This window comes from Manis pentadactyla, chromosome 10 (assembly GCF_030020395.1).
Source record: "Manis pentadactyla isolate mManPen7 chromosome 10, mManPen7.hap1, whole genome shotgun sequence".
NCBI classification, from domain to species: domain Eukaryota; kingdom Metazoa; phylum Chordata; class Mammalia; order Pholidota; family Manidae; genus Manis; species Manis pentadactyla.
Genome location: NC_080028.1, coordinates 36,158,421 through 36,185,070, shown reverse-complemented (window position 1 = coordinate 36,185,070; position 26,650 = coordinate 36,158,421). Strand labels below are relative to the sequence as shown.

Here is a 26,650-nt window from a genome sequence, read left to right as displayed (position 1 = left end):
GTCATGCGGTATCAGCTGTGAAATGTCCCAGAACTTACCGCCCAGTGCGCTGAAGTTCTGGCCCACTGTGGCCCCCATGTGGTTCTTGTTCTATGTGGCAAACATTTCCATTTGGAACTCCAGGCATTTTCCTTTTCTCCTTTAAACAAAGGATAAAAAATTAATAAAATCAGCTGTTTAGTCTGTGCCCAGGTGTTCGTAGCTTTCAAATGCATTTACTGATTTGGGACAGTTTATTGAAAAAAAAAAACATAATAAATAATTTCTCCTCCTCTCCATTAGTGCCTGATTCCTAACTCTGTTTTGCCCAGAAACAGAAAAAATGGAGGCTTTCACATCATATATGACCTAAGTTTCAGTTTCAATCTGCCTCTGCGCAGTATTACTTTACCTTAAAAACTTGAAAATAGTTTTATACCTCACTTGCAAAATTAAGGATAATACTTATTTTGGATGTTGCTGGGAAGGTTGAATGAGCTTACGTAAAGCTCCTGGCTAGGTGTCTAGCACACAGTAGGAGTTCCCTTCCCATCTTTAACCTTTCAAAAAGTATGGAGCCCTCTATTTGCTCTCTTTATACAACTTGTTCTTTTCATTTAATGGCCTCATTTATGATACCCTCTCAAGAAATGTCCTCCCCTCTTCTCTCTGCCATTCCACATCAAACCTTCAAAAGATCCTGACTGATCCCATCACACCAGAGCCAAACTATATTACTGCATATTCATTTTTTATTAGTGTTCTGACATTCTAGGTGCGCTGAAACAGGGCCATGTCTTGATATGTTTAGCATATCCACATGCCCTTTGCTTTGTCCATGGTATGTAGTCAGGAAGTGGAGCTAAGCCACCATTGCCTAATGTGCATACATTACCTGGGAAGGGACGTTTTTGGGTGGTTCAATTCTAATGGAGGGGTCCCACTCCCCTGGAGGGAGCACTGTGACCTGGTCTAGGAACTCATCAATCCCCGCCAGAAGATCATCTCGTTCTTTAGCTTTATATGCCACATCATGAAAAATCTACAGAGAAGAAAAAACCCTCAGGAAAGTGAAAATAACTTTACTTAAAACAATCACCAATGGATAGGTGAAGGATGGATATAACCTCTTGATTTCCATCTGTTAGGGGAATCTGAAGGTGGAGAACTCTAGCACTTAGACAAGTGCAAGGATGAAGGATAAAACTGACCCTGACATTGAGATTGATCTAAAAGCACTAAATATATGTCTATTAGCATAAGAAGAGATGACATGACTCTAAAGTGGTAATAATTCTGTTATCTCCTCAAAGGATGAAACAAAAGGCAAGATGCATGGGAAAGTTTTCCTGATCTTAACAGTTGGAAAAACTGGAGGGAATTATTGATGAAGGTCCTCCCAGTTAAATAGGCCAATGAAAAAGGCCTCCCAATTAAAGAGCTAGTAAAACACAGCCCCCATGTCCCTCTGGCTGCTAAGGCATGTGCTTTGAAAGCCCTGCTTTGCAGCTTACATGAGCAGAACAGTCGGCACTCTGGTATGCAGTGGGGGCTCAGCACCGTGGTAAACAAACGTCTGGTTGTCTGGCACATCGCAGTGCCCAAGCTCATAACCCTGACCCTTTCACAAACTGGTATCATTTATGTAGAACAGGAGTGAGAGTTCTTTATGGAAATAGCTTGGATGCATTTAATTAACTATCTTCTCTAGAAAGTTGTCAGCCTTAGTATCTTTCTCTTTAGGTATCCTAATTGACAGTAATAATTTTCCTATGATGCTTCCTCAAAAATGATTTCTCTGCAATCTGATTACTCAAAAAGGGAGAGATGACAGGAAAAAATGTCCCCCAGCAGGCTTGGTCCTCCCACAATAGGCGTTCAGAGAAATGACCTGAACTGTTTCTCAGCAGACATTGCAGTTGTAATTATTTCATCCCCAACAACCAGCACAGGGCCCAGCACAGAGTAAATACTCAAGACATATTTATAGGGTGAATGAGGAAAGCAGAAGGGGTGCATACCTCATCTGTCATGATGGTGGCCATGGACCTGCCAATCTCATGGTACTGCTGACCTTTCCCTACTGGACCCAATAGGATAAATAAAAATCTGGCAATACACACAGAAGATGAAATCATGTAAGTAAACAAAGAAGTAGCATCTTACTTCTCTCTAAACAGCAAGAACATTTCTCTCTCCTATCAAACAGAAGTCATCACGGTACCTTTAATAAAAGGAAATAGTCTAATGATGGAGCAATATGAGTCACCTTGACCTAACAGCACCACTACAAGCTTTGGAAGCTATGTGTATGATTCCATTCAATAATGTGGTTATTATTCCCAGGGTCTCCATGGATACAATCCCTTGCTATAGAAAGGATGCTTTTCTAAAACATGGCATTGTAGTGCAAATTCAAGGTTAGCTGAACCTCATTCATTGCTCTAATAAGAAAATGATAGGGAGAGAAGAGGGATAAAGAAGTTGAAATGATCAAGCCCAGTAGAGGAGTCTAAATTGTGTTCTGGACATCTGAATACTCTGTGATTAATGGGGCTCTGAATCACCTGAATCACTACCTTCAGAGTACATGAATAGTCTTTTGAACAAATGTAGATATATTTGCAAACAGACAGATCCTGCCAGAACTGTGAAAAGAGACATCAATGCCTTTGCTCAGAGATGTTTCCCTAGGATGTGGCTCTACAGAACTGGGACAGTAGGATTAGGCTTCCCAGCACAATGAGTCATTAGCCTTTGCTATGCCCTGTGAATGCTTTTCCAAGGCTTCAGGTACTGTGCAGTCCTAACCTTAACAGTCTTAGAATTCTGCATGGAGGTTAATCAGATATACACCAGTAAGATCACTGCTGAATTTCAAACAGGATTCCCAAAGCTAATTAATCCTAAATTTTGGAATTAGCTGGTTTCCCCCACCAGAGCTCACAAAAACCTGTACTTTAGACTGAATGACCTGAGTTTTGCAGTCTCTGTCTTTACCGTGTTGGAATAGGCACTTCCGTGAGGCCTGAGAGAAGGACAGCTGGAGACAGCCTCACAAAGGCGACAATGGGGCGGTCCAGGGTATCCACCTCTCCCACCAGGACGTTTGAAGCCTCTGCTCCAGTAGGGATTTTTTTCATGAAATGAAGGTCCACCTGAAAGTCCAGAAAAACCTTCTGACAGGTTGGAAGCTATCAACTCAAACATCAATCACCCTCCTCATACCTTACATTCATATGTCATTTCATGATTGCAAATGTTTTCTCACACTATCTCATTTGCTCCTTACAGTAACTGTAAGGTGGATATACTACATCTTTTTTATTTTGAAAAATGAAGTGACTTGAGAACCCAGGGAGGGGAAGTTGACTTGCCTAGGACAATAGAGCTTTTAAGAGAGAATTTAAATCCAGGCGCTCTGATTTGAATTCCATTACCATGCTTCCTCAAAGAAGAATATTTTTGAAGTTCTAGGTCAATTTTTTTCCATTCTAAAATGCTTTTTCAGAATTTCAGGTTTTCTAAACAAAACAGGGAGCTCATGAGCAAAGCAGTGACATGACACTGTGTTTTAGAGAGTGTCAAGGACAGACCAGAGAGAAAAGAGGCCGGAGGCAGGGCGATGAGGCTCGGAACACAAACCGTGGTAGGCACAGCTGCTGTGGAAGGCCGTGGGTACCGAAGGCATGGTCCCCAGAAAGAGTTTCAAGCATGAAGTAGTTTTGGGAGACAGTAGCAAAACTGTGGTTTAGCAAAACCCTTGGACATAATAAGAAAGAGTTGCTGAAGAGCAAGTACTAAAAAATAATTCTGAGAAATCAGGAAGGCTGTGTCAGGGAGGATTATCAGTGGCTAGTCTCAGTTTCAGCACGTTGAACCCGCTGGAACAAACTAAGGAGTCAGCCCCATGCAGGCTGGAGAAGAAGTGAGAAGACATGAGCAGATGGGCCTCCTTCCTGCAGAAGGGGCTCTGGTCTTGGAGAAAGGGTGTTCAAATACCAAAACTTACCCAGCTTCCAGCAATTGGACTCTGGGTTCCACTAGATATACTCGTAGGCCTGTAAGTCAGCTTCCCATGTCTCTGCTCACCTTGCTTAAATCCACGGGACTGTGTTCACAGTTCACTCCATTTTTTACTTCAAGATTTGTAGTTGGAACGGATTGAGGAGACACAGTTTGACCTACTTGGAGAAAAGCAAACAATTCTCTGAGTCTCTGCCCTTTCCTCCTCCTAACACACCCCATCCATCACCCACCGGCATGGCCACCTCTTGCAGAGCCCACACAGAAAAGAGGTTAAGATGATTATGAAGCCAGGACTCGCGCATGCCCATCCCCTTACCTGCCAGCAAGGGGTAAAGGAGGACACAGGGCTTACTATTTCTGCACCTCCTTCTGGAACACATATGTGACCCTCTTTTCTTCCTCTATTAATCCTTAACCATGAGTGCCTATCAGAGATGCCTATGGAGAACTTTTCAAATATACCAATTCCCAGGCATATATCCTGCACTATGATTCAGGAAATGTGGGGACAAGGAGACCAATATAGATGCCTATATTCATGAGTGTTTACAACCCACCATGCACCTGGCTAAAGGCTTTATATGGATTAATTTACTGGAGTCTCATAATAACTTATGAAGCAGATCCTATTATTACCCTTATTTTACAGAGGAGAAAGTGGGATATAAAGGGGTTTGTGAGGTTGCCCAAGGCCACACACTTGGCTAGTGAAGCCAGGATTTTAAGCCTGGAAGTCTTAGTACTATAGTATTTTGCCTCCCTTATCTAAGATATTTATTTACTCCTAAAAAGCTCCAGTTGGCCTTCTCTGGTCTCAAATTATCCCCAGTGTGTGGGGCTATCTCCCCAAAGCTACATCAATTCTGAGGCCACTCTGGGGCACAAACCTATCACCACGGGCCCACTGAGATCTACCTGAGGCATGAATCTGAAGTGCCACAAGAAACAGATGGTCACCAGCCCCAGCCACCCATCTTGCCAATCACCAAAATGTACCATGTTTGAGCGAGCATGAAAGCATGTTAGACAAATGCTACCCCACCCTCTAGTGACTTAGCATCTCTAACTAATTCCTAAATGTCTTACTAATAAAAGAGAAAACAGTAGCTCTTAATAATCTGACCATTTTTATCCATGGAATGTGGATCAGATTGCTTCTTGCCAGCCTCAGCAAAGGAGCGAACAATGGGAATGAGGTTATTTCTCTTCTTTTCATTCTGATGATGATGTTTTTTGAGAAGGGCTTCCCGTACTTTAACCCTCATGCTGTCATTCAGGTCACTGAACAGTTCTTGCTGGTCTAGGATCAGATCTGGAAAAAGAATATGAACACTCAAACTGAGGGCCAAAGAAAGAGGCCAATTTCAGGTGAGGAGCAAGGAGTAGAAGGAAGCAGTTCCACCAGGGTCATTGAGGTACAGTTTCCTTTCCAGTGGCTGGCAGAGCTATTTGATAATAGTAGCTATGACAAGTTATACTTTATTCATGTAACAAATCACTATTATTAGAAATAGAAGCTATTAAACACTTAATATGTGCTAGGAACCATACTCTGAATTTTACATAGATTATCGAGTCTAATCCTTATAAAAACTCTGAGAAGTACGTTGTATTATAACTTTACAGATCAGGAAACTGGGGTCCAAACATTACAAAATTCCCCTAGGTCTCACCTCTAGTAAGTTGCAGAGCTGAGATTCAAACCCAGACTGACTCAAAAGCCCACATTATTACCCATTTTGTTCTGTCATTTGCCAAAGTTCCTCTATATTCCCTTCCTCCAAGGTTTTAATATTGCTGTGATTGTCAAGAGGAACTATAACTATTGTCAAGATGAATAAATGACTACTTACAGGTGGAACCTAAAAGAATAATTAAGTTAACTAAACACCAAAGCCAGCTACCACAAAGCGTGAACCTTTAAGTTGTCAAGCCCAGCAGAGGTGAGGGGAAATCCCAGCACCTGCTATGGAGAGGCAGTCAGCACAGCAGTTAACAGTACGGGTTCTAGAGCTATAGGCCCACATTCCACCCCACTTCTACCACCTTCTAGCTGTGTGATCTTGGGCAAGTTACATAATCTCTCTGAACCTCAGTTTCCTCATCTGTAATATGTAATGAATATTATCATCCACCTTAGAAAATTAATGAGATAATACATAAAGTGCTGATTCACAGTTAACACATGATACAGTTTACCTATCTTTATCACTAACATAAATACATCGAATTTTGAACGGAGGTACCAAATGTGAAGAACCATGGCAGTTTCAATCCTACACACCTCCCCAAGCTTCCCTAAAATTGCAACCGATTCTCAACTGCAACTCCATCCATGACTATCCAAATGCTAGAAAAAAGAAAAGAAAATCTAATTTGAACATTCAAGCCAAAGATCTATGTTTATCTTTACTCTTTACATTGATCAGTTCCTTGCTCCCATATTATAAACATGCTTTGGGATACTTCATCTTGAAAAAAAAAGAGAAGAAGATGTTCACCACAGGTCTCCCTTTACCTACTGCCTCCTCTCTCCCTCTCACTCCTATCACTTTAAGTTCTCAAAAGAAAAATTCCTGAGCCCCCTACAATTTGACTACCTCAATAAAATTGTCTTTGCTAAAATCATCAATAACCTACCAGTTGCCAATTTGATGGATGTGTCTAGTCCTTACATAACCTGACCTCTGCAGCATCTGACACTGATGAATTGGAACTTCCTCTCCTCATGTCTTCTGTATGGGTTGAATGGTGCCTCCCCAGTACACACATCTATGTACTGACCCCCCAGAACCAGTGAATGTGACCTTTTTTGTAAAAAGGGTCTTTGCACATGCAATTAAGTTAAGGATCTCAAGATGAGAGCATCCTGGATGACACTGACAGATATTCTTACAGAAGAGATTGGTTGAGAAGTCCACCTGAGACAGGGGCAGGTTGGAGTTATGCAGCCATGAGCTAAGGAGTCCTGGAGCCACCAGAAACTGGAAGCCGAAGAAACAAGGAATAACTTTCCCCTTTGGAGGGGACACAGGATCCTGTCAGTGCTAACCATCACCACCCCCAGATTCCCATGTGACCTAAGAGAGAGAATTACTTGGATACTTGAGTTGGAGAAAAGTTTGAAGAAATCTTCATTTAACCTATCTGGCCACACAAGGCCAAGCTGAGGGGAAAATATGCTTACCTGCTCCCAAGTATTTCTCAAACTCCATTCCCAAAACATATCACTTAACCATACCAGGGAACTCCATCAGACATTTCCTTCACATGTTGCTGAAAACTGGGAATACTTCAGTTCAATTTCTTACAAGTCTTCCCTAGCTGCTATATTTTTTGAATCTTTCTTTAACTATAGCTCCTTTTTCTCTGCACAAACTTCCAGTATTCTCTGATCACTACCAAAACACATCTCGGTTACACTTGTTTGAATTGTTCCGTGGCTATTTATCCCACTACAAAGAGAGCTCCTTGAGAGTAGGAACTGTGCGTCTTTATTCCCCTATCCCCAGAACATTATCAAGCATAAATAGACACAAAATAAATGTTTGTTGACTGAACAGCCAAATGGAAGACTAAACACCACATCATTTGAATCCCATAATAAGCCTGTGAAATAGGTGGAGTAGTTTCTTAGTTTTAAACCCATCCTGCAGCTGAGGACATTAAGCTCAGGAAGGTTAAGTGACTTACTTAAGGACACATAGCCACCTTACACTTTGCTCTACACCACACATCAATTTACAATGTTCCTCTATTTTCCCTCACCTAATCTTACCTGAAATTTCTTCTATGCTATTTGCACGCATATCCAGAAGGACTGTTCCATTAATAAGGCAGCTCCTCAGCTCAAAGAGACTGTGCAATGAAAGAGTTGCCACATAAGGCTTGCTCCAGCGTTCTCCTCCATCCTCAACATCTTCTTCAAACTTCAGCCACCTGAAAGCATTACAAACAACTCGATGCCAAAGACAGAAAATGAGGAATTTTTAAAAGAGAATTTTTAATGTAAGCCACTAAGATATCTGAATAGTTATATTAAACATTATAATCAAATCTGTATGGCAGGGTACATTGGTAAGTTTAAAAAGCAGGTTATAAAACAGTGCAAAACTGACTTTAGTTTGATTCCATTTTTATTTAAAGAAAAATTTTAAAAATACAAATACACACATGTGTAAGGGACCAAATGTTACATTATCCCTGGGGTAGTAGAATTATACATAATTTTTATCTTCTTTCTGCTTTTATTTTCTAATTTTCCATAATGAATATGTATTACATGTGCAATTTAAAAAAGTTAATCTGTATCATTTGGATACAGACAAATCACATTAATAAAATGGTAATATTGTTCTTTTTTTAAAGGCTACCTGTATGACGTTAAGAAATATGCAAAGACAGAATGATAAGACTAACTGTCTTTTTACTTGGTATCAGATCGACTGGCTTGATTAATCCTCTCTACCCATAGAAAACATCCACGGATATAGCAGGCCTCCAGGAAGAGCTGTTCCAATGAGAGCTGGAGCTACTGTCTGCTAGTTACCTATCTTGCCTTCTTCCCTGAGGTTCAGGCATGCTGGCTTTTATCCAAAAAGCTCCCTGGTCAGTTATTAGAGGGACATTAGATACTGAGGGCTTTTCTGGCGTTTGAACCTCCAACAAGCACAGTCACTCTACAACTACCCCTGGAAGCCTACTGTCAGCCTGGCTATAATCCCAAGGGTTCCCTGCAGTTAGATTGTCCATAATGGTATCTCAAAAATTCTGGAACTTCCAGTGAATGAAAGCCCAAATGGCCCTTTGGTTTGCCTGCAGGAAGAGTCTGGACCTATGCTACGTCTGCCAGGGTAGGTCCAAACCAAGGTGGTCCTGTCAGGCATTTTCTAAGCCTGCCTATAATAACAAAAGAGCCCATGAAACTACTCTGGGGCCTAAACAAATAAGAAAGTGCCCCCTAAAGGTTCTGTGCTCCTGTCCCCAATCCCAGGCTCAATGTCACTTGGCAGAGAAGTTACTAGAGATACTACAGAGGCCAACACGAAGACTTCCTAGCAAAGACTCAAACGTCAGTCCTCACATCTCTGATGAAAAAATAAGAGGCAAGCAGCCTGCCACTTGTGGGATGGTACACATTTGCCTATGCAAGCAAACCTCGGATCCAGGCTTTTTCAGGGCCTCACCTGGCTGTCTCCTTCCACTCGGCATCTTCTCCCTCTTTCACACAGATCTCATCCAGCTCTGTAAATAGCTCATGAGGCACATGCTCTTCGTCTTCCTCAGTGCCAAGAATGAACTGAACACGCTGAGATGGTGTATCTGGAAAATCAGCACAGAGAAAGGTCTGCTCCCTGCCACATCTTAGAACAGAAACCACATTCTGTCATCCTTGGCCACATTTGGGGGCCTTCTAACTTCAGGAACATATAGCAGACAATTCTAAACACAGATCAAAAAAATGTCTTTATTCCCAGAAAAAAAAAAAGGCTATTCTGCAGAAGTGGTTTCATGGGAGGAAAAAATTATTAACTAAGATCTCTTGAAGAAAACCCACAAGAAACTGGAAATCTGATGAATTTGATCAAAGGAATGGTTAATTCTCTAGCAAATGACTTCACCTATTACAGTACTGATTGTTTTTCAAATGTCTTTTAGAAAGAGATATTTGATTCCCAGAGACATTCCTTCTTCTTAGATGCTAGCTCTAAAAACTCTACAGAAGGGCTAGAGAATCAAGACCACCTGCTTCATGTCCATCACACACTCCCTCAGCCTCACCAGGCTCCAAGCCGTGGACACCTGCCCTCCCTCCTAAGAGTGTTACCATGCGCCAGGGCCTCCGCGCCCTCCTCCCCCTGGCTGGCGCCTTTGCCCCGCCCTCGTCTCCGGTGCTTCTGGCCATGAGTCCGGTGATGGCGGTGGCTCTGCCGGCCCAGGGGCATCCGAACCCCCACGTACAGAGTTCTATGGCCTAGAAGGAAGCAGACGGTCTATGGTGAGAGCTTCTTTAGTAAAAGGAGTCTAGCATGTTTAAGAGAAAGGAAAAAAAGGTTACAGTTGTTTGGCTTGGTCACAACTCTAGAATGACAAAACTTTTAAAGACTCCCACAACTAAAGACATAGAGATCTTGGAGTTGAAGTTCTCCTTCATCCTGCATGTGGCTGTAAATCTCCCAGAAGTGTTGTTAAAACTAAAGGAATTAGTGTGCCTGCATATGATTTGCAAACTAGCCAATACAGAGGCTAGTTGTTACTACAACTTGACTGAATGATTGAAAAAAATCAATATAGTCATGCTATGATAATTGCAGCATATCTTAGCAAGGAGGTGGTTCAGAAAGTGGTTAAGTGCTCAAGTCAACCTGCCTGGGTCCAAAACTTAATTTGATCATTCCTTATGTGACCTTGAACAAGTTGCCTAATCTCTCTTTGATTTTCTTCAAAAAAGAATACTAAAAGTTTATTATTTAAACCCAGAGGGTTTTTGTGAGCAGTAAATAAGGTAATGTATGTAAATGCTAAATGCAATGCCTTAAATAAATTTTAGCAGTCAATACATTCCAGGATCAGTTTCCATTTTTTTTCTGCATTGCAGAATACAAAATCTAGAATAGTAGTGAAAGGCTAGTTACAAATCATTAGGAGCATGAGGCTGGAGTTATATGGAGAAATATTAAATATTGCACAAAAAGAGAGGGAACATGAAACCATAAGTGATCCAATAGCTTTCCCCTTTAATTCCTCCTTTCCTTCTATAAACTTATTTTGTCTGCTTCTCACTTCCAGGCATCCCTCACCTCCACCTGGCTGCACTTGCCTTCCTGCCAAGCCTAGAGCCCAGAACCAAGGGCTTTGTGACGCTCCCACTCCTGGTGCGTAGAGCCTCGGTCTGCCCCCCCTACTGCTGCTCACTGCTGCTCAGCACTCTAGGCCTCAGGCAGACTCTCCCCACATCTTCCACCATGGGAGCTGTTCCAGTCTTAGCCGCTGTTCTCAGGCCCACAGCCCTGCCCACATTTCCTCCCTCCAAGCCAGTGCCCTCGCTCCCTATTTTACTATGAAGACTTGGGCTCTCCTGTGAACTCTCTCCACCTCAGCCTGGCTTGCTTTCCTGCCCCAGCGCCTCCTCCCTACAGGCTGACAAGCATGGCCTCCCAGCCCTCTGGAGTCCTACTCCAGCGGTTACCTTTAGTCTCTCCTTCCCACCCATCCTTTCCTGATTTCAAGTCTCTCTTCCCTTCTCCATCAAACCACTTTCAGGAACAATCTACTAGCCTAGCTCTCTTCGCTCACCATCAACTTGTTCCATAACCTCTGCATGTGGCCACTGGCCACTGACACTGTCCTCACCGGGGACACCAAGAACCACTTAACTGCCAAATCTCCATCATCTTAAACCTCAGTTCGATTCTCGAGAGCCCACCATGTGCCATGCACAGGGCCCCTTGATCACTTCCTCCCCTTGGCACTCTGGGCTCCCTTAGCTCCTGTACCACTGCCTCCCTGTGTCACTCGCACTCCTGTGGCTGTGCTTCTCCATCCCCTCCACAGTCCACCAAGGGAACACTTCCCAGGCTTCTAACCTTGGCCCTTTCCTTCTCTTTTTTAGGGATATCTACTCTTCTAATTTCAAAGTTTACTTCTACAAATGACCCCCAAATATTTATCTATAGTGATTCAATATGTCCCAAAGCAAACTTAGCATCCTCCATCTCAAATCATGTTTTCCAGGTTCCTGTTCATGGCCTCCCCATGCTCTCCAGGCTTGATGCCTCAAAGTCACCCTAGATTTCCACCTCAACTCCTTGCCCCTCAGTGCTATATCCCATAGATTGGGGATGTCAGGCCTTTTCCTTCTTCCATTTTGACAACAGCAGGGGCCTCCTTCCCACCTCCCAAACTAATTCACTCCTACAAACAAATCCTCCTGAAGCCCTGCTCTGATCACAGCTCACTCCTATGCAGTCAGGACCCTCTGTGCTCCAGCAGCTCAGGCCCCAGCCTTTCTCATCTTTTCTTCATCTAGGACATTTACATATTCAATAGGGAAATAAAGGGAAAGACTTCTAAATGAACTGAGTGATCAGCTCAAGAGAAAAGTGGACCCACACACATGTTCACAATGAGTAAACATTCTGGGGGGAAAATCCAGAGATTTACACCTTCCTCACCTACCCCAGCAACAGAACGGCTTGGTTTTAGCTCCATCTCCCCTCACAGCCTCCACTGCCGCACTCAACATCATCTCACACTCTTCTCTCTGAACTGAACCGCGCTAGTCCACAAACGCACCAGTGCTTTCTCAACACTGGCTTGGCTTATACCTCCAAGATTCATTACAAATGCACCTTCCTGCTTGGTGTTATTTCTGATCTCCCCAAGCAGATGTGCTGCCTCCTTCCTCTAAACCCCTGGAGCTCTTGGCTAGCATTCTCCTATGCACTTATATTAAGCCTTGCATTAAAGTGAAGCAGCTACCAGTCTTACCTCCCACTGTTTACTGGCAAGCTCCTCAAAGTCCCAGGTCAGACCTCCTTCCTCTTGGAATCTTTCACATAACAAAGCACAGTGTTTTATACGTGGTCGTCCCTCCACAAATGTTCAGAAAATGGAGTGCTTCCCTCAGGAACATAACCCCTGAGGACCTCCTTAGGAGTACACAAGGAGGGCTGACCCAAGAGGGCTTCTGATAGGAAAGGGGCCACAAAACAAAGGTGTAAGCACAGCCAATGTGTTTGTGGTGGATGAAATACTGAACAAGGCATGAGAGGACTGAGAAGGTGCTAGTCAACCTGAAAATAGGAAGTTTAATCCAGGAAGAATTCCTGGAAAAGGGGACTTTATATAAAGAGTTACCAACTCTTCATCTTCTTTTCACAGCAACAGGGTTTCCTAAGACTATGCTCAACTTCTTCTTTGGGTATTCCTTCATAGTGCTCCACTTCCAAATGGGGCTACAGTGTCCTAGGGTGCTGTTCTCACATTCCTTTCTCTGTTGCTCTCTCCTTTTCTTTGTCCTCCCTTGTCTTCCAAATTCCAAAGTGATAAAGCAAAATAAAAAAGAAACAGTGAAGATTAAAGGGGAAGGTGATCAGAGATTTGTTAGAGTGCTGAGAGACAGGAGAATAAAATATGTGGTATCTGATAGAGTCACATCTCTTGCTCTCATCCTGTCTTAGGGTAATCCTGTGTTGACTTGTGCACATTTTTGACAGATATCTGAACATAATATAATCACCTTGTAACTTCATCAAAACAGAAACAGAGCCAGAGAGGTCATCTGCTAAGATGTGGATTTCCAAACCTCTGACATTGTCAATGAAAACTATAAAATATGAAAATGACTAAATTGAATGCCATCTTAATAAAATACCATTGCTAACTAATAATTTTCCACTCCAGTATGTTAATTGGGTTCCTGTAGTACACCACTGAGATTAGCCCAGGCCAGCCATCACCTAACTGTGCCAGGTCCTGTCCCAAGGGCTGGGGATAATTTTATCAGCACAAAGTCCATGTCCTCAAGATACATATTCTGTATGGGGGAGACAGACATTCTGAAAACAAAAACATATTATTTCAAATCTTGATAATTACTATGAGAAAAATATGGCAAAGTGCTAGAGGGTCTGGGGTAGAGAGTAGGATGGAGAAGGGAGACTTTAGCTCAGATTAGAAGGGACATCTGAGTACCAAGGAGAGGCCATGAGAAGACCTAGGAGAAGAGCATTCCAGGGTGTGGGAAGATCAAGTGTATAGGCCCTACAGTGGAAATGTGCAGGGCTGGTTCCAAGGTGACAGACAGCCATTAGGCCAGAGCAAGGTGAAGGTGGGTGGGAGAGGAAGGCAAGAGGGTCAGAAAGACAGAGAGGGGCAGATCACAAAGAAACAGTGGGCTGTGAAAAGCATTATTAGATTCTAGGGAACCACTTCAATCAGCCGCTAAAATAGTGACTGAGGCTTTGTGAAATCAGGTGCATCTAGGTAGAGCGGGACTTAGATGAAGAACAGCTTCCCTGAGGAGTGGCTTTCAGTCCTTCAGTAGAGCCATCCCAACCATGTGCTTCCTCTTCCTGGCAAATCCCCCAGAGGGTTACTGGCCAGGCTAGGACCTCCACTTCTCCGTAAGTACCTACCAAATATTTCCACTGGACTCCTGCTGAATACTAACATTTTTAGTATTATTTAATTTTAATTACATTCCAAAGAGAAATTGAGGAGGGCAGTGATTAGATATTAAAACATTATTAGATCTCATTTTCTTGGTTAATTAACTCATTGTCACTGTTAAAATAAAACAAAGAGGTTAGACTAAATCATTTCTCAGGCCTAGTCCAGGGTCTACTGTCCAAGTCCTAGGGAAGGCTCAGGCAAGGTTATTCTTTGGAGAAAAACACTATGATTCGATTGTTCTCACTATCCTTACTTACTGCTCAAAAAGGGACTATAGAAGGGGCTCAGTGAACATTTGTTGAGTGAATAATACATGATTTTGCTTAGAATCTAAATTGTCACTAAGCAGACCTGAGGCATAAGGGGAAGACATCCTTCAGATGTCTTTGAAGGCTCTGTTGGTAGTAAGGTAAAGTTTAAATCTTAGAGAAGGAAGACTTTTCCTTCTCTTAGAGGTTGTTTTTAGTTCAATCAGTTCTCACAAACACTAGCCAACACCTTTTTTGTTAAGGTTTCAAATGTACTTTAATTCTTTAATCATGCCGTATCTTAAGGGCACATAGTGCTTTTACTCAGCACCAGTTGCGAGTTGGTTCTGAAACAATTCAGTATTATACCAGCTGGGAAGATTACTGATCCTTCCCTTCCTTTGGGGTGACTCTGCCAATAGGGGACAGGTTCCATTCTGTTCCAATTTGTTTTGCTGTATAAGCCCTTACAAGCACAGTGCCGGCCTTTAGGAAACACCAGAGACAGGAAGAAATGTAAACAAGCCCCAGCAGGGGTCAGGGCTAAGAAGGACCAAGTGACTGTCAGAAAGCTAGGCATCAGTTCCTAGGCTAGGGACTCTGAATCAGAAATTTGGATTTTCTGAGTGAAATCAGCAGAAAAGATAACAAACAAATGGATACTAGGAAATGAACATAGCACCAATGAAATCTAGTCCCTCTAACTGGAGTCTGGCAGTCCAGTGACTTAACTGAATTAATCTTTGGTCACTTTGCTGGCCATTCAACTGCTTTTCCAACCACAGAGTCTCTGTCCCCTTCGTCTACCTACCAGCCCATCCAAACTCCGCCTCTCCCCAACAATTCCCCATTCTTTCCAGTCATTGTCAAACCTAGCCTTTGGGGGCTTTCTTTGTGGAAATATAATTATTCATCTAGTAAAGCTTATGGGAAACATATAACATTCATATATATCTCTAAAAATAGGGATATTTACACATACAGAGAGCAATCATTAGTGAACTGGGAATGAATCTTGTACAGCAGGACAGATTTCATAGGTGGGACCTAGCCGACAGCAAGAGACTGAGCCTACTAACACAAAGTGCACTCCAGACACACTGTTGAGCTTGCACACAGAGCTCATTAGCATATACAACAGCGTTCCACTCCCCTGGGCTACAGGCTGCCTCAAAGTCAGTGACTGCAGTGGGGAGTCTAACATGTGGGGCAGATGCAAGCCTTTCTTTTTTTAACTTACAAATAAAATCAAATGGCTCTTACCTTTGTTAAAAATATATTAGAAGGCATTAAACTTAGGATTCATAACTCTAGTAAGTTAATCAGGAATAATGAACTGCCAGAAAAAATGGAAAAAGCCATTTCTCTACCCAAAGCAACTGCTCCGTGTTCCCCTGGGACTGAGAGTCCACTGAAGCACAGTGTGGGCTTTTGCTCTTCGTGCATTTATCTCTGGAAATCTGTTTCAGTGTTTGCTTTTGAGGCTTCCCATATGTAAAAAAAAGCAACGTTATGGTTTAATGCACCTTCTCCTACTGATGAAATTAATTTATGCAGAAAGACCCATATTTACAAGTCTTGAACAATGTCTAGAGACTAAATCTCTGATGTAGTTCTGAAAACGAGTGAAGGAATGGTTTAAGTCACATGGAGTAGAGGTTATGGAATAAAGGGGAAAGAAGACTTCATCACAGCCACAGAGCCTGTATCACAGCATACATATTGAATCAGAACACAATTTACTTCTGTTTTGCACCAAAGTGGGACTGATTTTATTCTACACCTTCAAGAGACACCACCACCCTGAGTGCAGGCTCACTGAGTCCTCAAGCTGGCCTCAGAGGGAGTCGGGGTGGGGCCCACGGCATGGTTAACCCTACAGCAAATCCCAACTCCTCTTCTCTCCAAGGTTGCTCCAGAACCACACAGGCCTTAGGAGTGGGCACCATTTGCCTTCCATTTGCCTGTAGTGCTTTTTTTTTTTTTTTAATAGTTAAAAATGCCTTTACTTTTAAAATGTGGTGTAACTACATCCACAGTGTGCTAAGCCAATTTTGGAATTTGTCCTGCAGCTTGGAATAAAACTGGGCCAATGGAAGAGCAGTTGGTGTGCCTGGTTCTGGGCACCAAGATGTGACTCCTTAAGCAACTCAATTTATAGAGTTTTTCTTCAGCTGTTTTTTGTGACTTATGGAGAGTTGTTTTGGATTCCTCTGCATGACAGAGAGGTCTGACCTTGAGGAAGACTGGTAGCCCACATCTTCTGCTTTTATAGGCTTAATGATATGGCCTGGCTTGATGACAACCTTGGGCATAGTCAGCTTTTGGAAGGCCCTCTGGGTGTTCCATGTAGTTCCTATAGGGGTCTGGATGGTCCTTTCAAATTGTTGATGGTGGGTGAACGGGTATGGAATCACACACACCTGATGAGCTGCTGAGTGGATGTTTTGCTTCTCATTGATAATCACATTTGGCAAATTCTTATCTTTTCTTAGAGGACCCTCAGGGGTTTTAATGAGAAACCGGAGTCTCTTCTTGGCACTGGGCTTTAGGCCCACACCACCCCACTCGCCCCAGCCAGCCAGAGTCAGGTCCACGTCCTTTGACTTACTTGCCTCCACAACTTCCCTCTTCTCTTTCAAGAAGTCTCTGATGACATCATCCCCAGCAAAAGCTTCCTTTATCAGGTGCCTTTGAGCTCTCTCCTCTTTGTCTTCCAACTCCTCTGTTGTCGTTGGAACTGCCAAAGACTTCACAGAAGGAGACTTTGTGGTAAGGAGGTTCTGCAGTTCAATCATTTGCTCCTGCCTTTTCTTCTCTTTGGGGGCATCAGGCTGATTATTTGGGTTCCTCTGTATCCACTCCCCTTGTAATACAGATCTGGGAAGCTCCTTATTTTGAAAACACCCTTCTTCACTCAGCTCTTCTAGCTCTTCCAGAGTCTGTGCTCTCTCTGGCCTCTGGAACAACAGGGGCTCTTCTTCCTTGATAGGTTCCTCTCTCTGGATCAGCAGAATTGAATTCACTTTTTGCTTCCTGGATTCATGGTTTTCCTTGCTGAGTTTCTGTGACAGCACCTCCTGGCTGCTAGAATCTGTTGTTTCTCGTCTGCCCTCCAGCTTGGCGTTCTGGTTGAGCTCAGACATTTTTCTAAGCAATAGCCTTTCCTCCAATTCTTTTAACAAAATTTCTTCCTCTGCCAGGGGTCTTTCTTCTTCACTTTCAGAAGCCTTGGGGGCCACAGGCTCTGGAAGTTTTTCGGGGTCCTTCTCCATTTTGTGCTCTTTAGCATCACTGGAGTAATTCCTGCACATCCAGGGGTTCCCTCTGTCTGCATTCATCTGTACTTCATTCACTGCATCAGGGACAAGGAGTTCACCCTCTTCCTCCACATCTCCCTCCTCTTCCTCACTCTGGGAGGCTGCCTGGAGCTTCTGTGTCAGTTCTTTGTTCCTGGCCAATTGTGCCTGCATAGCCTGGCGAGCCTCCAGGTCGTATTTGGCCATGATTGCCTTTGACTTTGCCCATTTCCCACTGTTCTGGTGCTTAAGGCTCATTCGCTCCATCATTCTGGCCTTTTCGATATTTTCCAGTTCTTTCAGTGCTGCAGTAGGATTGACCTTCTGCAGCTTCTCAAACTCTTTTAGGGCTTTCTTAGCCTTTTCTTTCTTCAGAACTTTGTGATACTTTTTACTTTTGATTTTCTTCTCTCTTCGAGCCCTGGCCTCATAGTAGGACTGCAGGGCTCGGGCCCTCTGAAGTTCTGCTCTGCGTATCTTGGCCTCTTCTAGGCTCATGGCTTTGAGAGAAGCTTTTGCCACGGGAGTCAGTAAAGGGTCTGTCACTGGCTGCTTATTCTTATAGAGGAAATAAAAAATTTCCTGCTCCAGGGGAGTTCTTGCCTTCCAGCCACTGAGCACACGTTCAATGGGAGCAACGGCTGACTGCTCCCTCTTCAGGGGAAAAACGAGCTGCTCTGCTTGCCGGTTTTTTAGAACAATGGGATCCCATCTGGAGAGGGCTTGTGAGGTTTTATTGAACGCCACTTCTCTGTGGATCTGCTCAACCTCTTCTTTGTTAAGGGGTAACTTCACAGTCTTCTTTGATTTGACTCTATTTAGTTGCTTTTTCACAGTAGCCAATGAGCACGTAGTTTTAACAGGTTCAAGCAGATCTGAGAGGACTAGCTTTTCTCCTGATCCTTCAGAACTGACACTGAACTCTGATACCTTCAGAATGGCCTCAGATCTCTCAGCCAGTTTCCACCTATTCTTTCCATTAGGGGAGCTGATTGCTTCCAGAAGCTTTTGATGCTTTCTCTCTCCATCAACGTCCCTCTCATCTTCACTGTTGCTCAAGGGGCATTCTTTTGGCAAATTCTCTAGTTCTTCCTGTTGGCTTAAAGCCAGAAGGCTCTCCCCAGGTTGGATCGCGCTCATCTCAGCGGCCTGTCTCTCACATGGGCCAGGAACGGAAACCGAAAGGCACCTGTAGTGCTTTTTAAAAAAGTGCTAACATTAATAGGATTCTAGTATTCAAGAAGGTCTATATAAAAAAGACCATTTCCCAGTACCCTATCCCCTAGTAATAACATCATCATAGATGGCGATCTTTTACAACAAAATGGAAAGTGCATAAGGAAGAGATGATGTCATCATGATAGGATGCTCCTACTGCCAATTACTCAGCTGACCTCTGTGGGTGGAACCCAGTTTTCAAAACAGAGTTTGCTCAGGTTTATTATCCTACTCCCAAGTAGACAAGACTGTTCAGAAACAGTTACCTCCTTGCTGAGGGCAAAGGTCTAGGGGGTGCAGACAATGAAACCGAGAGCAACAGTGCCCCACAGTGCAATGAGACAGTGGGGAAGTAACAGGATTACTAGGCAGGAGGAGGAGCGGTGCGGTATGATAAAATATTTGTACGATGTTTATGTCATAAAAGGAGCAAGATATTCTGGTTGGGTGGTTAGTACTACAGACTGTCGTTCCCTATAGGCAGTGTGGCAGAGTAGACAGAGCAGAATTCCATCCCAGTCTTACCTGCTATTAGGCTAACTGACCCTGAGCAATTTCTCCACATGTAAAATAGAGATGATACCTACCAGCCTGGGCGTGTAAAGATAAAAAAGACAACTTGTGCAAAGTGCCTAATCCAAAGGCTAACACATAACAAATGTCAGCCTCCTGCCTCCACACCCTTTCCTTCTCCCACTTTCTTCCAGTTGCTGAAACCCACACTGGCTATTCTTCCATCTGGTCAAAATAATTTGCAAAACTTGACCTTGATATATCCAAACTCCACTGACCTCCACAGAGCCACCCACATAAGTTCTCATGGTAACAGACCCAGAGGCTGAGTCAGCCTCTATCCACAGCTTTTGCTCTCCCCATCCAAAGGACAAGTTTTCTCTAGGGATTGTACAACTTTGATGGAAAAAATGTCACAGGAACAAGCAGTACAGAGAGAACATTTCACATGCTGTCTCAGTCATTAGAAAGCTGCTGTATCATAGCCTTCAACATTGCAGGGGATGCTGCAGAAATTCCACAAAGGCTTTTTGAGCCAAATGTGGGTTCTCATTAAAGCTGTCCTGGACTTGAGCCCTTCTCTAATAAAACTGAGCATCGTCACTTATCAGGAAACTAAACCCTTATGGGACAAAGGAAAGCTGAAGGACACCACACGATGGTCGTGAGGGGAGCAGAGGGCAAGGCAGGGCAGAAAGGAAGAAGAGCCGTTACAGGGCAAACCAGTCAGCGCCAGTCAATAAAAACGGCTCTTCTTCCCCTTCCACTTCAGTTGGGTTTTTATACAACTCTGTGCTATGAACTCTTTTAAGAACATGTTAAAGGTGTGTATGTGTTTTCTCTTTTCTTGTTTGGATGAAGACACCAGGCAGAAATGAGAAGAGCAAACATTGGAAATGGGGGAAAACTAGGGTTGTACAGACCCACTGAATTTTTTAAACTACTTGTACTTTATTTCCTTTAAAATTTTGTATATACTTATATTTGTAGGCAGTTGTAAAGAATCAATAAACTGATCTGGGTAATTCACATTTTCAGGGACATTTATTAATACTTATATTGGACTTGCAGTGCTCAGAGCACTGTCTCACATGCCGCCCATCAGATCCTAACAGCAAGGTATTATTCCCCTACCATTATTTAATAGACAAGGACATTGAGGCTTAGGGAAACTAGGTGATTTTTTCCCCCAAGGTCTTATAGCTAGTGAGAAAGAGTAAGGACTCATCCCTAGGTCTCCTGATGGCAAAACTGTTCCTCCCACACCAGGCTGCTCTCATTTATTTTCCCCATCATACAGACCAACAGCTCTTACCTTCCAACTCTTCTTTCTCATAGTGAATGTTAAGAACTGTACTGGTCCCACCCTGGTCCACCACAGCTTCTTCATCTGGTCTCTGTTGAAACATAAGTAACCATTGTAATGCCCACACTCATTCAAACATTCCTCTAAGTACGGGGTGCACTTAAAAGGGTACTTTTATGCAACCCTTGCAGGGGAACCACAATGGTTTATGCGTATTTTTCACTTGAACCTCACAATAACTTTGAGATGCAAATGGTGGCAGCTATTCTTTCTCATTTTATAAATAAGCAGCCTGAGACTCAGAGAACATTAAGTAAGTATTGTGTAATTATTAGTCACCATTAATAAGTCACAAATGTGGGATTTTGGCAGAGGGAGCACTGAGCTCAGGTCTGTGACTGCAGATCTTCTGCCTTTTCCACCTCCCCTACCCCACCTATATACCTACAGGATGTGCTGGCATTCCGGAAGTGGGGCCAACCACCTGACTCATTTGGTGTAAACTGGTCCCCTTGCCCTCTATGCAGCAATTGAGCCTGTTTACCTACCTCTCTGCCCTCGAACATCTCCATCCTGCTCCTCTGACCATGTCTCCTCTGTCTCATCCTAAAGCTCATCTTCCTCTAACCAGAATTCCCAAGGAAAGCACCCTACCTTTTGTTTCCCTCACTTTAGTATTACAATTTAAACAGGAGCCCGACACTGTATGGCTCGGTATGGGACAAGCCACTGGAATGCCAACCCCAAGATCCATGTGTCTAAAATCAAACTAATCTTTCCAAAACTAGCACCCTGTGCTCACTTATCTTACCTATGACACCATCATTTCTAGTCCACATTTGAAATTTCAAACTTATTTACTCATCCATTCCACAGGTACTGAGTGCTATTACATGCCTTCAGGCAAATCGTTCCTTTTTCTTATCAAGAGCTCCTTTGCAATTTCTCTTGAATTAACTCTCATCTCATCCACTCTATCCCACACTGTTCAGCGCTTTCAATCATACTAGACATTTTTTTCAGTTCTGGAACCATACTCACTTTCTTCCCTGAGAGCTGCTTCCTCTGCCTAGAACTATCACCTTCTCCCAGCTACCCCTACCTCCACCACCAGCAGCTAGTACTTATTCATCAACCCATAGACCTCAGCTTCAGTGCACTTCCTTGGTAGCCTTCCCTGACTACCCTCCTACTGAACTAAGCGAGGTTCCCCAATTTATATGCCCTCATAGCACACTGTTCTCCTTAGTAATGAAATGTCTCTGCTCCTTAAGAGAGAGACAGTATCTGTCTTCCTCACCACTGTTTCCCCAGCACCCTGCACAGACTTTTCACATGGTAGGTGCTCAATATATCATTGTTGAAAGAATTAATATAATGGCACCTACCTTATCAAGACCCTGAATTATTTCCAAAAAAATCTTATCTGATCTTCCTGCCAATCTATTTCGCTTACCAAATCAACAGCGCCAGGCAGGCTCACTGACCCCTGGGTGCCAGGCACATTCCCACCTTCGTGCCTTTGCTCACGCTGTCCTCTCACCTAATGTGCCAGCTCCCCAGCTCCCCAGCACACCAAATCCTTACCGTCCTTCTAGATCCTGCTCAGATTTCCAGCTTACTCTTCTACTTTTACTATTTTGCAGCTATCATCTATGCTCCCAAATAAGGCAACCATGAATATAAGGCAATCAATTTTCCCAGTGAGAAGACTCCAAAAAAAGTTTCCGAGGTCAATTTGAATAAATACCCTTTTAGGGAAGCAGATGAAATCATCAAATGTCTAATTATTTTTTTTATGAATTCAGTTTATAGACATTTAAAATTTCAAATCATTACTACCATGGAATAATGTCCAAGATACATTAAGCTTTAAAAGCAAGGTAGGGAAAAATGTGTAATTTACTAGCCTTTATCTAAGTATGGTGTTAGAATATCAGCATTTACTTTTACTTAGAACCACATAAAGGAAGAATAAGCCATAAAGGACTTTTTAAAATAGTTACTTATAGAAAAGGGAGAGAATAGGGTAGAGGAGGCAGGGATAGAAATTAGACTTCTTTGAATATAACTTATTTTCTCAATACATTATATAATATTAAAACAAAATTTTTAAATGTTTAAGCAATTCCCAGGAATCAAAAACAAAAGAAAACAATGCCAAGTTGAGGCATAACTATTTCAAGAGCAACTATTCCAAGCAACTCTAAAATATAATAAACTGACTAAACATGCTTAGTGTCATATATACCCAAAGGACAAAAAGAATTTTAAAAGATATTAAACTGCTTGTTAGTTCTTATTATTGGTTATAGGGTTGGTGTTATTATTCTGATACTGTGGTGTATTGTGAAATGAGAAATTATGTGAACTTAGTCCATCACTCTCAGTGTGACTGAGAACTGGGATTCTCATCAGGCATGAAAGGAGATACAGGTGTAAATCAGAAGTTAAGTAAAAATCACATAGCCCTGAATTTGAATCAGAATTATCAGCAACAATGTAGGATGTATTTTTATCTTTAAATGCCTTTAAACTTATAAATTTATATTTTCTAGCTCTGTCTACCCAAAAGTCCTAGAAAAAATGATCAGCCAGTAGCAATGAGTGTTATTAGCACCTAGATTGTGGTCTCTCAGAACACCATTTTCTACTAAAAGGCACTCAAAGACAACTAGGATTGTGTCAAAAGGCCTCAGGAGACTTTGCCAACAACAGGACAAGGTGAGCATCAATCAGTAAGGGTAATAACTGCAATAGACTGAACATACCAAATGTGATAAAAATCCATGAGTTCACAGGGTCACTTGTGGTCACAAGGGTAACTAACTGGTCACCCTTGGAGGAGAATCCTAATAACCCATACATTATTTTGAAAACTGGTAAAAATGTATCTTGGATTTCCTATATAAATTGTACCATAGAGTAGATGAGAGAAGCTTCTTCTTATAGAAAAGAATAAATAAAAAAGGAATGTTAGAATTAGATACCCCCATTTTGCAAGTGTTAATGGATTACACTGATTTTCAGTGGCCCACTGATATTACAGAGAGAGACAACCAGGCATTAAATGCCTCCTGATGGGAGACCATATCACCACCCATGAAGTAATCTTACTAAATAAATTGTCCCTGAATCTGGTCAAGCCTCTAAATCCAAATACCAATTTACTGAAAATACAGTGAAACGGAGTTCCATGGAAAAACACCATCACAGGAATACAATCAGCAAAATCCAGACTGTGGGAGCAAACAGAACAAATCCTCTCTCCACCTCCCCTTTTTAAACAAATAATTGCAAGATGAGAAAGAGACAAAGAGAAAGGTGAAACCAACAGGTTAAAAGAGACAATGAATGTTCTCTGTGGTTATACTGTGCTTATTTTTTAAGAACCTTAATTTTTAGCATTTTAGTATATACATACTGAAATATTTACAGGTAAAGCTGAGAGAGTACAGATATTTTAAATAATATATTTAGAAATACTTTTTCTCACATTCTATAAATATTTTAAATTATTCAAAAATTTCAAGTACATCTTTAGCAGCAATGGCCTCCTCATCACCACAGGTGCTTTGAGTCAATTTTCCAGAGCATGAGAGTTTCACCTCCATCTAAGTTGTAAAGACTCTCAGATAAAGTCAAGTCCTTTCTGAGAAATAACTTTAAAGTGGAAAAAATTGTTTTTATTTTGAACTTATTTGTTATATGTTTACCTAGTTTATCTTTTAGATCACGGATTTCCTGATGGCAGAAGCCACATATTTTCATATTGCTGTTCTCCCAGAACACAATTCAGTAGCTTACCACTGTAAGCAGCTTATGTTCCTGTAAGTTTCAGGAGTGTAGGTAGTGTGTCTTCTATTCACCACTGTGTACCTAGCACTAAATATAATGTCCAATATGTGGTAAGTATCCAATAAATTCTGATGAATGAATATTTATTAGTTTTCTGAACTCTTTATCATATGACCACATATTTTTTCATATATATGTATAATTTTTCATGTTGGCTTCCCCACAGATTTATAATATTCAGAGGACAATGCTTATTAGTATTGTCCATAGACACCTGACACAGCATAGAACACAGCAGGAATCTGGAGGAAGGAGGGGAGGAAGGGATGATTGATTTCTGGACTCTAAGACCCACAAAGGCAAAATATGAAGGGCAAGGCCAATCATCCAAAAAGTCTAGGCTGAAAATTGACTTGTTGTTTGTTTCTTTAATTTAGATTGGTTAAGCACAGCCTAAATTCACTGAACACATGTTCATCCACTTTCTTTGTCTTGCCAAAGAAAACAGAGCCACTGTCAAATGTCATTAGCCGAAGCATTTGAGAGACCAGGCTTGAATGTGAAAGTGCAGACCTTGCTTGGATCCTGGTGCAAATAAGCCAACTACTAAAAAAATAATTTTAAGGCACTCAGACATTTAAACAACTGAATGGATATTTGATTACATTAAGGAATTATTGTTAATTCTTAAGTATAATAATAATGTTGTGATATTGTAGTTATGTCATTTAAAAATGAATCCTTACTCTTTAGTGATATATACTGAAGTTTTTACTGATGAAATGATACAGCGAGGATTTGAAGAAGGGGTGGAAACATAGATGAAACAAGGTAGATGTGTGTTCATTGTTGAAGCCAGGTCATGGGTACATGATGATTCACCTTTACAAGTCTTTCTACTTTGGTATATGCTTGAAATGTTCCATAAGTTTCAAGTATATACAAAGTTTGTTCTGTATCATTAAAAAATGAAAGGGAAGGAATAGCAAGTCTCATTGGTCTGTGCATGTTGCAGATTCCTTGCCAGATGGCTATTATTTCCTTTGATACCATTAGTATTTATGGTAGAGAGAATTTCTTAACCACAGATTTCTAGGGTTCCTATGAAGAAGCTTTAGAAGATTGTGGGTAAGTGTGCATTTTTCTTGGCAGAGGGTCAGTAACTTTCATCAGATTTTCAGGGGAGCCTGTGACTCAGAAGAGACTGGAATTTTAAGAACCACATTATATTGTTTAGGAGAAAAAGGAAAGGAAGGAGGGAAGAAAAAGAAAAGAGGAGGGAAATAAGAGTAAATTAGAGAAAAGGCCTTGTTTTTAAGGCCTCTTTTCTGTACTTCCTCCTAGCTCACTAACAATGACCCACGGTGTGAACGTGAATTGATTTGGGTGCCTTCCTCAAGGACTAGATAAGATTAAAAAGAACTAAGGGGGTTAAATACACATTAAAACACTGAAATTGCAAGGCACATCTTGAGAGAGAAAGCATTATATGAGCCTTGAAAAATGAATGAATTATAGCCGAGTAGCAGACCAGATTCTCACTTACAGTTAATGGACAAATTAAAAGCCAGGGGCATGACCGAGTCTTACATAATGGCCCCAGCTCCTGGAAGCAGCCTCAGAGACTGCAGGGGAGGGGCAGGTGGCAGGCTGTGGAGCCCACCTTCAGCCCACTCCCTGAACATGCCCCTTGCTGCTCTTCTCTGGAACCTGTGGGGTGGTGGACAACCCAAACTCAGCAATACCTCCTTTCCTGCAGACAGTCTCAGACTTTTCACCTCCAAAGCCTCCTTCATCCTTTTTCCTAAGGATCCAGTGTTTCAGAGATTGTATATAACACCGTTCCACCTATGACTCCCCCAGCACACAAAAAGAGTCAAGTGTTTTGAGTTCTGATACATTTAAACATTTAAAAATAAAATAAAGAAGTGACTTCCAGGATTTCTAATCAGAAAACTGAGTTGATACAATTAGCATTAGGAGCAAATGTTTATTAATCACTAATACATTAATGTATGTAAAGCAAATGTGCTTTACATACATTACCTCACTTAATGTTCACAGCAGTCCTAAACAAGGCTAAG

General features: G+C 42.1%; 1 protein-coding gene across 5 annotated transcripts in view; it reads right to left on the bottom strand.

Annotated features, from left to right (window-relative positions):
* Positions 1 to 26,650, bottom strand: part of SLC4A8 (solute carrier family 4 member 8) — a 92,470-nt gene that overhangs the window by 34,307 nt on the left and 31,513 nt on the right. For 2 of the 5 annotated variants that reach the window (XM_036915112.2, XM_057486610.1), the window contains exons 2-11: positions 20,778 to 20,859; positions 9,836 to 9,982; positions 9,195 to 9,330; positions 7,787 to 7,947; positions 5,132 to 5,320; positions 4,072 to 4,163; positions 2,980 to 3,137; positions 2,001 to 2,088; positions 875 to 1,021; positions 39 to 139 (exon numbers count right to left, since the gene is read on the bottom strand). In XM_036915112.2, coding sequence (XP_036771007.2) covers positions 39 to 139; positions 875 to 1,021; positions 2,001 to 2,088; positions 2,980 to 3,137; positions 4,072 to 4,163; positions 5,132 to 5,320; positions 7,787 to 7,947; positions 9,195 to 9,330; positions 9,836 to 9,982; positions 20,778 to 20,859 — 1,301 coding nt within the window. Of the gene's footprint in view, positions 1 to 38; positions 140 to 874; positions 1,022 to 2,000; positions 2,089 to 2,979; positions 3,138 to 4,071; positions 4,164 to 5,131; positions 5,321 to 7,786; positions 7,948 to 9,194; positions 9,331 to 9,835; positions 10,002 to 16,248; positions 18,929 to 20,777; positions 20,860 to 26,650 lie in introns of those variants that run through there. The other 3 variants (XM_057486613.1, XM_057486612.1, XM_057486611.1) reach the window with 3 other exon arrangements.